Here is a 15372-nt window from a genome sequence, read left to right as displayed (position 1 = left end):
CTGCATTATTTAAGGTGGCTGAATTTCTTTGACCTGGTATTATTTCTTGGAGGGATCACATCAAAATCTCCCTAGACAGCTGATCTCTCTTTACCTCTGTCTCAACCTTTCCATGGCAAAAGTAAGGTCAGAGCCAGAACAAAGGACTTTTAAATGGTTTTCTTCTAGAAGGAGAAATCTTCAACCTCAGAGTTACATCAGCCAAATTGAGAATATTAGATATTCCTGTTAGTCATGATGTCTTAGGAAAATATTGAGATCTGTTGACTGTGATTGTCAGTGAATGGCAGCTAAGGAAAAAAAGGGAGCTTAAATAGATTGCAGAAATGTTTGATTCCTGAGACTTGTCACTAAATACAAAAAACATTTTAAAAATAGTTAAATCTTGAAACTAAAAAGGAATAACTGAAGGAGAAAAGATAATTTGATGAAATAAGAAATAAGTAGATAATTAATATGAATAGATTAAACACAGGTTGCAGAAATGAACAAATGGAGGAAGAACACATAGAATGTTTATCTGTGTATAGCACATGACTGAAATGACTCTGGTAACTGAAGATTTTTAAAATAACATTCATTGTAATCTCTTCAGACTACCACATTAGTACATGTTAATTGAGGATAATTTGAAATTACTGAAAAAGAGAGCAAAAAATTCTACTAATGAAAATTATTGGCCATGATCATTTTAAAGTATGTCAGTTTTCCTGTTGAGCTACAGCACCATCCATAATCTTAAAAGCACTGACTTGATCTTTGTGAAGCAGTAAAGTAGAAACATGGAGAAGGAAATGGCAGCCCACTCTAGCATTCTTGCCTGGAGAATCCCATGGGCAGAGGAGCCTGGTGGGCTACAGTCCATGGAGTTGCACAGAGTCGGACATGACTGAAGTGATTTAGCATGAAATAGACTATATGATTTCAAGTCAGAAGACCTTGGTTTATCACCTACTAATTCTGTGTCCTCAAACAAGTTTACTTTTTGGAACTTGTTTCTGTGTCTGTAAAGTGGGCACAAAAAAGACTTTGCCATCACAGGGTTTATATTCCATTGAAAGAAGCAGGGAAAAACCAAATAAGTAAAAATATGAATAAAATTAATTTTAGGTAGCAAAAGATGTTTTGTGAAAAAAAAAAAGCAGAGTAAAAGAACAGAGTGGCATTGCAAGGGCAGATATTATTTTAAATTACGATGATTAAAGAATATTTCTCTGAGGAGGTGACATTCAAGCAGAGGTCTGAATTTGGGATAGAAGAGCCAGCCATTGGAGGCATGTAGAGAGATGGTATTCCAGCTAGAGAGAATGACAAGTACAAAGTCTTGTGCTAGAAACAAACTTTATTGAAGGGGAAACCTCAAGTAAATCCATTTTGGCATGAGGCAAGTGCCAGAATCTTGGAACGTGTTGTAGGCCAAAGAAGTAGAATTTGGACTTTATTCCAAGTTGAGCTCTCTGGGACTTGGATTCACATATTATGTAGAGTTTATTCCCAGTACCTGGCACATAATAAGTGCACTATAACTTGAGTTGATGAATATGTGAATTACACGTACAGGGAGAGGTTCAAGTTGCCACCATCTCTGAATTGAGTTTGAGTGATATACCCAAGACAAAGAGGTTGGTATCTTAGTTTACTTAGACTTTATGTTTTTAATGTACTTATTTATAACCAGAGTCTGAATATTAACGTATATACTGTGATGCTTGGAATGATTCTGGGTACATGAAAGCATTTATTTTTTCTCATGGATAGAGTTTATTTATCATAAATCCTACTTTATTTTAAAATGTAGGTAGAAAAAATGAGATTCATTGATAATTAAAATATGACTCATTAATAGCTATTATATTTTAAATGTATGATTTAGAGATATTCTCCTCTAATTTTTATAATTTCACTTATTAAAAAAAGTTAGAAATTTAAGTCATGTTTTCTTGACTATAATACATCTTTCTCCCTTCTACTTCATGAGCTCAACTGTGCTGGATCTTATGCTATTTAAAGCTCATTTTTTATTCTTTGCTTGGTTTTGTAGCCTCGAGCTGTGGCAGGCTTTCGAGGGACAGTTCGTTATGCATCAATCAATGCTCATCGGAACAGGGTAGGTGTCTGAACTAGAGTCATAGCTGTATGCGCATGCTGATGCTTGAATCAGACTGACTTCTTTACATTAGAGTACAGAGGTGTTAGTAATACTAAGGCATGGTAAGGTGTATAGTGGATATATAATAGATGTGTGCAGCTGCAGAGAAAATAAAATTGAATCTGGCAGAAAATATAATAGCTAATTATATATACATCTATGGGGAATCTTGTGTCCTTAATTAGATATAAGTAAGTATTAATACATTTATTAAAGAATTTTGCATACATAAGACATCTGTGTTCTATTTCAAGAAGTTATTTGGGAATTCATATTATCAATACATAATGAAATGTAGGTCATCATTTTATCTGTAATATACATCTAATCTGTTATATACTCTCCATCAAACATTTGTTTTTATGAATATCTAAAATATAGAAACTTAAATTTTTCTTTCATCTTGAGTGAGTTGTTCATCTCTTTTTGGGTTAAATTTTAAAAACCTCTCTTTTTTTCTTACTTTTATCCTTTTATTTTGCTCTAATATTTTTTTTCCTCACCCTGAACTTTAGTTATGAGTAGGAAAGGTGAGTACTTTATGGATTCTCAATCCTTGAACTTGTTTGGACAGAGTTGGGAAATTTAACATGTGATTCCTTGATAAAGAGAAATCTCTTGATTTTTGTTGCCTTATTCTTGTGCAGCCAAAACTGCTTTAATTAAAACTTGACTGATGCTAAATGTAATAGGACTAGAATCCTGTGGTTTTATATGCAATGCTTCAGTTACCTTGGTTTCTCAGGATGTAATTATAAATTGAAAATAGTTAAAGTATTTTTTTATCTGTGTGAAATACTCTGCTAAGCATTTGTAACTCATTTGATTTGATTCAGTGTGTTTTATTTTTTGGTATTTAGTTAATTATTCTATCTTGAAAAGAAAGTATTCATTCTCCAGATAGATTCTTGCAAAATTTTAGAAGTACTATGCTTTCTAATTAATTCTGTTATATGTTCACATTGAAATCTTTGAAATATGAAATTCATTTTGAGATAAGCATAAACATGTTCAGGGATCATAATATAAGCATTTCCAAAATAACTACTAGAAATAGATTATGTGTGTTTTTTTTTTTAATTTAAAGAGTAGAGATTTCTTCTAAAAGCCTTTCCAGCGTAGAGTGATCTATCAGCTATTCTGTTAACCTGCTTATTAATGTTGATAGGGAAATTTGATCACATACTGCACTGGTTCTTACCCTTCTTTTCTGGTCCCAACACATCTGAGGAGTAGTATGCTTTATATGGTAGCATAGCTTCACAATACTGATTGTCAGTGTATATGGTGACAGAGGAATACGACTAGTAGAACCTTGAGAGATTGTTGTCTAGTTTAAAAATAATTCCCAGGTAACTCTAATATACTTCTTTCTTCCGTGCTCTGTGACCTTGATTTGATCATTTCTAAACTTAATGCACTGCATTTCTATTTTGGGGGTACCTAAATCTTAACCATTTTTGTTTGTTTTTTGTTTTCTTTTAAGTGAAAGCAGGTTTATTTAGAGAATTTGAAACTTAACATGAATAATTTCCAAACAATACAAGGACTTTTCAAAATACTTGAATACTGTTTACTTCATCTCATTATTTTCCTGCATTTTAATCCTTTGTTAATATTTGTTTTATTGCAATGTGTATGTGCTCCGTCACTCAATCATGGCCGACTCTTTCCAACCCCATGGATTGTAGCCCACTAGGCTCCTCTGTACATGAAACTTTCTAGGCAAGATTACTGAAGTGGGTTGTCATTTCTTACTCCAGGGGATCTTCCTGACACAGGGATCAAACCCATGTCTCCTGCTTTGGCAGGAGGATTCTTTACCACTGCACCACCTGGGAAGCCCATTTATCACAATACTTTGAAGAAATTATTTTACTTCTGGTTCTGTGGTTCTTACTGAGATCTTTGTCCATTTAATTCTTGTTGAAAGTGAAAAGTGAAAGTGAAATCACTCAGTTGTGTCCAACTCTTTGGGACCCCATGGACTGTAGCCTATGAGGCTCCTCCATCCATGGAATTTTCCAGGCAAGAGTACTGGAGTGGGTTACCATTTCCTTATCCAGGAGATCTTCCCCACCCGGGGATAGAACCCCGGTCTTCCACATTGTAAGTAGATGCTTTTACCATCTGAGCCACCAGGGAAATTTGCATTTAATCGTCTTTTTTTTTTCTTGACTACTTTTGGTATCTTCTCTTTGTCTTTGGTGTCCTGTAGAAATGTTCAAATCTGCCTTGGTGTGGATTTCTTTATATTCATTCTCTTTGAGATTTGTAATGCTTCCTAAGGGCTTCCCTGGTGGCTCAGTGCTAAAGAATTTGCCTACCAATGTAGGAGACGTGGGTTCGATCCCTGAGTCAGGAAGATCCCCTGGAGAAGAAAATGCAACCCACTCCAGTATTCTTGCTGGAGAATCCTGTGGACAGAGGAACCTGGGCTATTTCAAATAATGATCTGGTGGGGTTTTATCTATAAGATTTCAAAGAGACCTAAATTTAAGGGTGCTTTTTTACCTTGAGAGGATTTTCATCTGATACGTCATTGCTGCAGAATAGGATCACCCAGAAAACACCATTTCTGGACTTGGTTTCCTGGACCACATAGACAATATAAATTTAAACCCCAAATCTGAGTGAGGGGCAGGCCCATGGTAACAGATTCTCAGGATGTTGTTTTTTGTTGTTGTTTTTGTTTAAAAAAAACACTATCTCTTTGATAGTGGTCAAATTTTACCAAGAATAAAATTATTGTAGTAATAACATACATACCAAATACTGCATTAAAGATAGCCCCTTGAGGGTCCTAGGTACATGGTGTGGGGAGAGGTGGGGCAGTGTCTCAGTTGCAACTCCTGTCTTGTGTAGGCTTAATGTTTTTACACCTGTCCCCTTCATGACTGATAAAACCCTGGTTGATAAACCTATGACAGATGCCTCCAAACAGCCAAAACCAAAGCTTCAGTCTTAGGTTGCTTTTCATGTTTCCAGCTTTCTTTTCCTTTTGGTTCTGAAGATTTTCTTTGCTGCTGCTTCATCTTTTTTTTATATTGTAGTAAAGAACACATAACATTCAATTTGCCGCCTTAACCATTTTGATATATACAATTAAGTAGTGTTAAGTATATCCACACTATTTTGCACCAGATTTCTACAACTTTTTCATTTTGCAACATTGAAATTCTGTACCCACTTAGCACTGACTCCCCTTCCCCCCTTCTCTGAATTCCTTGGCAACCACCTTCCTTTACTAATTAATTAACTCATTTATTAATTAATGGGTTCTTAAATACATTATTTCCAGTATTTCTGGGTTTTTGGGTGTTCTTTATATGGAAAATTTTTCAGTAAATCTGTTCTACCATGTAGATTGTTTTATAGCTTTACAGATATGTAAATATACCTGCCAGATAGTTTTATGGAAAAATGAAAACACAATGGTTAGGCCTTAGACAATGTAATGAACTCACAGGAGCAGTAATGTAACGTGACTGAATTCTCTTTTGCTTATGAAGGAAATGGGAAGACATGATGACCTTTGGTCCTTGTTCTATATGTTGGTGGAATTTGTGGTTGGTCAGCTCCCTTGGAGAAAAATAAAGGACAAGGTAATTTTGAAAATGGAAGCATCAGTTTTGGTAGTGGAAGGAGTACAAATTTCTCCTGGGTAGGCATTTTTTGTTGAAATTATACTTATGTATAAGAATTAACATTTTCCAACCCTTTCACTATATCCTAATATGTATATTTTTCTTTCTATGAGCTGATATTATAATTTTTTCTATGAAAATGCTAATTTAAGTACAACTGTCATTTCTGATTAAATTTTGAGCTCTCTTAGCTTTATTTTCACTAGTTCTCTTTTTTCTTTTTTAAAGTCAATTAGGTCTTTTAAGTGAAGTAAGTCAGAAAAAGACACATAACCATATGATATCACTTATAGTGTGGAATCTAAAATATGACACAAATGAATATCTACAAAACAGAGAGAACACTGATGGTTGCCAAGAAAAGAAATGTCAGTAGGCTTTTAATTTTTAATTGTCACATTATATTGTTCAATTTTATATACCCTTGAGACTGTTACTGAGAGGCTCTTAATGTGTAGCTTCCAAGAGAAATTGACTTTGGTTCCTTTTCTCTTTATTTCCCAGGAACAAGTGGGCTCTATTAAGGAGAGGTATGACCACAGGCTTATGTTGAAACATCTCCCTCCAGAATTCAGCATCTTTCTGGAGCACATTTCCTCTTTGGATTATTTTACAAAACCAGACTACCAGGTAATCATCTTTGTGAGTTCTGTGGATTAATTCTTTTTTCCCTTTTAGTATTTATTCTTACCAAGCATTGTACCATTGAGGGTGTTGTAAATGAGTTAGGTGGTTCCTAGAATAATACTTTTTAAAAAATAGTACTGTTTTAATACATCATGAGAAATGTGGTTAAATTAACTGATGATGACATTATCCATGTCTGCACATGTGTGTGTTTTCTCCCTTCTGGATGAACATATGTCATTAAGAGTTTTAGATTTGTTTATCATGTAGCATTCTAACTGCTCCTGCTGTGATTCTTTTGGTAGTTTTGAATTGCTGATAGTTCAGATTATGTAAATCCTATATCTAATTTGTTGACCAGAAGGAAATGTCCAGATCAGGAATATATCTGTTGAGGGCTTGAGGGTTACATATCATGTGTTAACATGCTATGGGAGAGTAGTCAGTAAAGATTACTGGCTCCATTTTGTCTGTGGTCAGTGAAACATTTCCTAAGAGCATCAGTTAGTGAGGCCTATTAGGGGTGACTAGGCTTACCATAAATTGCATATCAAACCCCAACCAGCTAAATTTCAGAAGATTCTGTTGCTCTCAAGGGAAACTTGGTCAGAGCTTAATGCAAGATAATCACTACTACTGAAAACATAAATTCAAGGCACACATTGATTAATAATAATATCAGTATATAAGTTTTATCTACAAAGGACAACACATGGGCTTTACTGCCTGTTAATTTAAGTTTTAAAAAATTATTTATTTTTGGCTGTGCTGAGTCTTTGTTGCTGCATGGGCTTTCTCTTATTGTAGTGAGCAGGGGCTACTCTCTAGTTGCTGTGCGCAGGCTTCTCATTGCAGTGGTTTCTCTTGTTGCAGAGCGGTGGCTCTAGGGCTCACGAGCTTCAGTAGTTGCAGCACACGGGCTCAAAGGTTTCAGTTCACAGGCTCTAGATCACAGAGTGGTGATAATAGTGGTGGTGTATGGACTTTGTTGCACTGCAGCATGTGGTATCTTCCCTGACCAGGGATTGAACCCATGTCTCCTGCATCGGCACGTGGATTCTTTACTGCTGAGATACCAGAGAAGCCCTAGTGGAAGTTTCATATTCTAAAGTGTTGTCAGTGTCGAAGACTAAAAGACTGTCTACTGCACAGTGAACTTATTTGCATATAATAAATATTTCTTTGTGAAAAATGCAGTTTTTGTATAATATATAAATAGAATATAAAGCAGAGAGGCAACATACAGTCTTGAGTCCTTAGAGATCTTAAGTAGGTGAGCCTGTGTTGTTCTTTTCTATGTGGCTATTTGGGTTATAACATATAGGCTAACAAATGGCAAAACTACATTGTATATGAGTCACTTTGGAATATGTTCTCATATTTATATTTTATATATGGATTTTTTAAAATGTGTAGCGTTCACATTACTTGCAATGAAATAATGAAGTTTTACTTGTAAGACTAGAATCAGGAGGAGCCAGGAATTGTTCCAACTTTCTCATCTTGGGTGGTAATTTTTTTATTGACAGTTTGATGTATTAGTTCCACAGCAAAAAAAGTTTTTAATTACATTCTCTGCTTAGTTATGCCTACATTCCAAAGAAGACTATAATGTTCACCAGCTAACGTTTGAAACTTAGACCTACAATTTAAATTTACAAAATATTGTTCTCTGGTTTTTCATTTGGACATTCTTTTAGAGGCTTCTCTGTTATTCTGTCGCCTGATAACAATAGAAAATATAGTAATTTCCCTATTTTAGAAAAGAGAGAGCAGACATAACATTTTCATAACATTTTCTGATTCTTCTTTGCTCTTTGATCTTCCGTAAGCAGTGAGTAGGAGCAGAGGGCAGGTAGATGGGAGAAGGATAATTGGGGAAAAGGTGTTGGTGACTAAAAGATGTTCTGATGACTAGTATCAGTGTGATACCAGGTCCAGAAAGATCTGACCTTTGCACTTTCTGATTCCTGCTTTCCTCACAATGCCCTGCTGCAGTCTTCATTTTCAGAAAAATTACTCTACTTTGAATGTTCTTGTGAATTAATGGTGTCTAATGGTTAATATTATAATTTGGAATTCATTCCTGAATTTGAGTTTAATTACTGTTCTTTCAAAATTTTAAATTCCTTACTGAACAACCAGTGTAGTTAAAAACAGCAACAAACCTTCTCCAGCAGCAATCCAAAACCATGCCAGTACTTAGTGTGACTGCTTCCCTAGCTATATCAGAGGTCAGATAAACAATATGTCTCCAACTTTGTATGTTCTGAGACAGGACCAAAGGGAATATATTTCATAATCAAGGTGTTAAATGATGTTGTTTTCCAAAGCCACTTTTACTGTGAATGTCTGTGGTTTGTGAATTCTTAAAAATCATAGTTTCTTGCCAGAGAATATCATTATCTTAACAAGTTGCATGTTGTCGGCACCCTACCAGTAACCAGTGGTGCTCGCCCTTGTAGCACGTGCAGACCAAGAGAGTTGATGCTGTCTACTGGGAATCTTATGCACGTCTCAGTTTCAATAAAGGCTGACATTCGCTTTTGGAAAGCACTATGGTGTTTGGGGAAATTACATCCAAACTTTACTTAGTACATCCCTACTGGCTTTTAAATCCTGGAGGTACAGCTGTGTCTTACTTTGTTTTTATTATCCCATACTCTCCTGACACTGTGCCTGGCACCTAAATTTTCAACAAATGCTAAGAAAATTGAATCGTACTTTGCCTAATAATCTCCTGCTCAAGAAATGTAAGAAAAATCAGCTCTCATGAATACATAAATCCTGTTTTCTGTCTGTTAAACTGAAGGGGAAGATGTTAAAATTGTAGTTAAATTAGAGTAAATGTATCTTACTATGAGTACGGTCAACCCTTGATATCGGCAGGGGATAGGTTCCAGGCCCCCGGGGATTACTGGTCCTCAACTCCCTCATATAAAACAGCATAATACTTGTATATAACTTTCGCACATCCTGTCATATACTTTAACTCATCTCTAGATTGCTTGTAAAACCTCAGTTCAGTTCAGTTCAGTTGCTCAGTCATGTCCGACTGTTGGGGGCCAGAGTGAGGTACTTCGCCCATGGCAAAGGTCATGAGGAAGGAGGCTCGACATACGCAAAGGCGGGATCGAGCCTCAGGAGTCCCCCTGGAAATCCTCGAGCGTCTACCCCCATAACCAGAGCCTGCCTACTTTACTACTTTGTGCTCTTACCTACACCTCTGACTTTACGGGGGGCTGTCCCCCACGACCTCTTTCGGAGAAGGAGTTAACCTAGAGATCCAGTTAATAATAATTCCTGGGCGTGATAAGACTGTTTTAACCTACAAACTCCTCTGAAGGTTCTCTAGCCTGCCTGACAGGCTTGTCCGGCCACATGTGATTGCTCACAGCCTCCCAACTGTGAGAGGCACGAGATGCTTTAAACCTTCTAAAAACAGGTTCCTTAGAAAAGTTAGAAAACTATTAGTATAAGTATAATGGGCTGATTAGAAACTGTATTGGTGAAGGGTTTTTCATTTGTTGAGCCAATGTTTGTTGCTAAGTCTCCACATCCCCTGCCCTTACACACATTAATGAATATATAGAAGAAATAAGTATTAACCTTTGATATTAATCACGTTAGACCTTAGGCTAAGTAAATTCTTTCCTTAACTAAAACCCACTACACCCTCACCCTGTAGGAATGTAACTTCATTTGGGTGGCGTCTGTTTTGAGAATAATCAGCCCTGGAGAAATAAGTGTCCTGATTGACTGACCACTGTCACAAGGAGAGGGTCGTAAATTGTCAGCAGGCCCCCCTGGCCAGAAGATGATGTAACACCCCTAAGACCTCTGTATACATTTGTGTGAAGCACCTGACTTTAATAAAAGTCAGGACTGCTGTCCCCACGTGACTTTTGTATAACATCTCAGTGTATAAAAACAGACTCTGGAAAATAAAGAATTGGGATCAGTTTCTCGAAATACTGGTCTCCCCATGTCTCCCTCTCTCTCACTCTGGCTGAGTCTCCATCTGGAGCGCGGAACCCACCATGCTTACTAATTATGCCTGGGCTTCTAAGATCCGACCGGGGAGGCCTCAGTGTCTCCTCTCCTTCGGGAGAACAGAAGGACGCCTGTGGCCTACGTAAGTGGTGCAAACTTCTTGTCTTGAAGTTTTATTGGTCTCCCGCGTAAACCAAGCTACTCAGCCTCTTTTCTCCACTGAATTTTCCTACTGAGCTATCCTCATTCTATCACTCTTTATATCCTTAATTAACGTTTAATTAAGCAATTGTTTCCTGATCTTCGCCTACGCCATCTCTCCTTCGAATACCCTGGATCAGCCGGGGCTGGTCCCCAGCATCCGACTCTTTGCGACCCCATGAATCGCAGCACGCCAGGCCCCCCTGTCCATCACCAACTCCCAGAGTTCACTCAAACTCATGTCCATCAAGTCGGTGATGCCATCCAGCCATCTCATCCTCTTTCACCCCCTTCTCCTCCTGCCCCCAGTCCCTCCCAGCATCAAAGTCTTTTCCAATGAGTCAGCTCTTCGCATGAGGTAGCCAAAGTACTGGAGTTTCAGCTTCAGCATCAGTCCTTCCAGTGAACACCCAGGACTGATCTCCTCCAAAATGGACTGGTTGGATCTCCTTGCAATCCAAGGGACTCTCAAGAGTCTTCTCCAACACCACAGTTCAAAAGCATCAATTCTTCAGCACTCAGCTTTCTTCACAGTCCAACTCTCAAATCCATACATGACCACTGGAAAAACCATAGCCTTGACTAGACGGACCTTTGTTGGCAAAGTAATATCTCTGCTGTTTAATGTTATCTAGGGTGGTCATAACTTTCCTTCCAAGGAGTAAGTGTCATTTAATTTCATGACTGCAATCACCATCTGCAGTGATCTTAGAGCCCCAAAAAATAAAGTCTTCCACTGTTTCCCCATCTATTTCCCATGAAGTGATGGGACCAGATGCCATGATCTTAGTTTTCTGAATGTTGAGCTTTAAGCCAACTTTTTCACTCTCCTCTTTCACTTTCATCAAGAGGCTTTTGAGTTCCTCTTCACTTTCTGCCATAAGGGTGGTGTCATCTGCATATCTGAGGTTATTGGTATTTCTCCCGGCAATCTTGATACCAGCTTCTTCCAGCCCAGCGTTTCTCATGATGTACTCTGCATAGAAGTTAAATAAGCAGGGTGACAATATACAGACTTGACGTACTCCTTTTCCTATTTGGAACCAGTCTGTTGTTCCATGTCCAGTTCTAACAGTTGCTTCCTGACCTGCATATAGGTTTCTCAAGAGGCAGGTCAGGTGGTCTGGTATTCCCATCTCTTTCAGAATTTTCCACAGTTTATTGTGATCCACACAGTCAGAGGCTTTGGCATAGTCAATAAAGCAGAAATAGATGTTTTTCTGGAACTCTCTTGCTTTTTCGATGAGCCAGCAGATGTTGGCAATTTGATCATCTGGAAGTTCACGGTTCACGTATTGCTGAAGCCTGGCTTGGAGAATTTTGAGCATTCCTTACTAGCGTGTGAGATGAGTGCAATTTTGCGGTAGTTTGAGCATTCTTTGGCATTGCCTTTCTTTGGGATTGGAATGAAAACTGACCTTTTCCAGTCCTGTGGCCACTGCTGAGTTTTCCAAATTTGCTGGCATATTGAGTGCAGCACTTTCACAGCATCATCTTTCAGGATTTGAAAGAGCTCAACTGGAATTCCATCACCTCCACTAGCTTTGTTCGTGTGATGCTAAGGCCCACTTGACTTCCGATTCCAGGATGTCTGGTTCTAGGTGAGTGATCACACCATCGTGATTATCTGCGTCGTGAAGATCTTTTTGTACAGTTCTTCTGTGTATTCTTGCCACCACTTCTTAATATCTTCTACTTCTGTTAGGTCCATACCATTTCTGTCCTTTATCAAGCCCACCTTTTCATGAAATGTTCCCTTGGTATCTCTAATTTTCTTGAAGAGATCTCTAGTCTTTCCCATTCTGTTGTTTTCCTCTATTTCTTTGCATTGATCGCTGAGGAGGGCTTTCTTATCTCTCCTTGCTATTCTTTGGAACTCTGCATTCAGATGCTTATATCTTTCCTTTTCTCCTTTGCCTTTCACTTCTCTTCTTTTCACAGCTATTTGTAAGGCCTCCCCAGACAGCCATTTTCCTTTTTTGCGTTTCTTTTCCATGGGGATGGTCTTGATCCCTATCTCCTGTACAATGTCACAAACCTCAGTCCATAGTTCATCAGGCACTCTATCTATCAGATCTAGGCCCTTAAATCTATTTCTTGCTTCCACTGTATAATCATAAGGGATTTGATTTAGGTCATACCTGAATGGTCTAGTGGTTTTCCCTACTTTCTTCAATTTCAGTCTGAATTTGGCAATGAGGAGTTCATGATCTGAGCCACAGTCAGTTCCCAGTCTTGTTTTTGCTGGCTGTATAGAGCTTCTCCATCTTTGGCTGCAAAGAATATAATCAGTCTGATTTTGGTGTTGACCATCTGGTGATGTCCATGTGTAGAGTCTTCTCTTGTGTTGTTGGAAGAGGGTGTTTGCTATGACCATTGTGTTCTCTTGGCAAAACTCTATTAGTCTTTGCCCTGCTTCATTCCGTATTCCAAGGCCAAATTTGCCTGTTAACCCCAGGTGTTTCTTGACTTCCTACTTTGGCATTCCAGTCCCCTATAATGAAAAGGACATCTTTTTGGGGTGTTAGTTCTAAAAGGTCTTGTAAGTCTTCATAGAACCGTTCAACTTCAGCTTCTTCAGCATTACTGGTTGGGGCATAGGCTTGGATTACTGTTATAATGAAGGGTTTACCTTGGAAACGAACAGAGATAATTCTGTTGTTTTTGAGATTGCATCCAAGTACTGCATTTCGGACTCTCTTGTTGACCATGATGGCTAATCCATTTCTTCTAAGGGATTCTTGCCCACAGTAGTAGATATAATGGTCATCTGAGTTAAATTCACCCATTCCAGTGAAATATAAATGCTTGAAACTAGTTGCTGGTAAATTTAAGTTTTGCTTTTGGGAACTTTCTGGATTTTTTTAAATATATTTAATTTGGTTGGTTAAATCCTCAGATACAGAACCTGTGGATTGTTTTTATTAGCTTTCGAAAGTATAGCAACTATAAGAGACAAGTGCTAGGCCAAGAATCTCCTCTGGTGATAAAATTGTATAGAACCATAAAATCACACAGTTTAGTTCAGTTCAGTCGCTCAGTTGTGTCTGACTCTTTTCAACCCCATGAACCACAGCATGACGGGCCTCCCTGTCCATCACCAACTCCCGGAGTTCACCCAAACCCATGTCCATTGAGTGGGTGATGCCATTCAACCATCTCCTCCTCTGTTGTCCCCTTTTCCTCCTGCCCTCAATCTTTCCCAGCGTCAGGGTCTTTTCAAATGAGTCAGCTCTTCACGTAAGTACAGCTAAAACTGGTGAAATTCGATAAACTCTCTGGATTGTAACAATGTTATTCTCCTGTTTTAGACATTGTACCCTAGTTATTTAAGATATTACCATTAAGGCAAACTAGGTAAAGGGAACTTCTTTGTACTCTTTTTATGATTTCCTATGAATTTATATTTCAAATTCTAAGTTTTTTTAAAAAGTGCTGGGTGAACTTTTTCAGAAATGTAGATAGTGATAAAAATATTCAGTCTTGCTGTTGCCATCTTATGATTTAAATAAATCCTTTTAAAGTGTTTTGAGAAAGAGAGCTATTTCTGAGAGTTGCCTGGGGCAGTTTTATCTATCTTGAATTCCTCCACATCAATGAGCAAATTGAGAAGACTAATGAAACCCATAAATATACACATCATTGGTGAGCCTGAAAGTAAAATGTATCGATGAGCCATTTCATACACTGCCAGAGGATTGCTAACATTAAAAGACATGAGCGAGGAAGCCATCCAGGTGTCCTTAATCTTGATATACTTTCCAGGTTTAGGAACAGGACTATTTATACAGTGCTTCCATCAAAATTCAGCAGGCTTGCCTCTTGTTTTGGGGGACTTAGAGGTGTTTTAGGCTCCCCTGACTCTAATAACAACAGAGTTAAATTTTTAGAAGGTACAGATGGGCTGCTTTTGAAACAAACAAGAGGCTGATCTAGAGAGTAACAAGGGGGAACGTCCCATAAAATAAGGTGTTGGAAGGTTTCTCACTCGTTCTCTCTTAGGCTGCCCACGTGAGCTGAGCCCTAAAAAATGGGACTATAATGGCCACATGGAGAGCAAAAACAGGAGGAAGAAGGTTATAAGCAAGAGGAAGAACATGTGCATATAGAGTGTGGTAAATGAGGGGAGAGAGTAGTTTGAGATGAGGTTGCAAAGGAGGGCAGAAGCCAGGTGATACAGGGCCTTGCCAGTCTTGTTGGGCATTTCAGTTTATTCTGGTGCAACAGGAAGCCCTGCAAGTCTAACAAACAGGAACATGGTGATCCAGTATGTGTCTGAAGAGGATTGCTTTTGTAGTTGTGTGTGTTCAAATGAGGCAGAGAGTTAGAGACTACTTAGGAAGGCATTGAGAGAGACTGAGCTGTACCTTGGAAAGAAATATTTTAAAAATCAGTGTTTTAACACCACAGGTTTTTTTTTGTCTTTGCTCACAAAACAGTGTAGTTAAGTTGGGCCTCTCTCTTGGGCAACTCTAGTGGTACCTTGAACAACCAGGCTCCACCCATATTTTAACTCTGCTATCTTTAATCCATGGCCTTTACAGTCATCAGGAAAGGGAAGAGCAAGTATAGATAATGGTTTGGGGGTTTAAGAACAGACCTGGAAGTGATCTGAGCACTTTGGCTGGTACCCTGTTACCAGAACTACATCACATTGGCTCAGTTCTAATTGCAAGAGAGGCTGGGAGGTGGCGCCTTCCTGGGCAGGAGGCAAGGGAACCGTGATGGTCTTGACTTGGGTATAAGCAGTGGAGA

At 38.3% G+C, this 15372-nt stretch overlaps 1 protein-coding gene across 10 annotated transcripts in view; it reads left to right on the top strand.

Moving 5' to 3' along the window:
- Nucleotides 1–15372, top strand: part of TTBK2 (tau tubulin kinase 2) — a 136128-nt gene that overhangs the window by 83344 nt on the left and 37412 nt on the right. For 9 of the 10 annotated variants that reach the window (XM_061430924.1, XM_061430921.1, XM_061430923.1 and 6 more), the window contains 3 exons: nt 2042–2107; nt 5662–5754; nt 6301–6426. In XM_061430924.1, the coding sequence (XP_061286908.1) occupies nt 2042–2107; nt 5662–5754; nt 6301–6426 (285 nt within the window). Of the gene's footprint in view, nt 1–2041; nt 2108–5661; nt 5755–6029; nt 6165–6300; nt 6427–15372 lie in introns of those variants that run through there. The other variant, XM_061430928.1, reaches the window with a different exon arrangement.

This window comes from Bos javanicus, chromosome 10 (assembly GCF_032452875.1).
Source record: "Bos javanicus breed banteng chromosome 10, ARS-OSU_banteng_1.0, whole genome shotgun sequence".
Classification (NCBI taxonomy): domain Eukaryota; kingdom Metazoa; phylum Chordata; class Mammalia; order Artiodactyla; family Bovidae; genus Bos; species Bos javanicus.
This window is presented reverse-complemented; position numbering and strand designations above follow the sequence as displayed.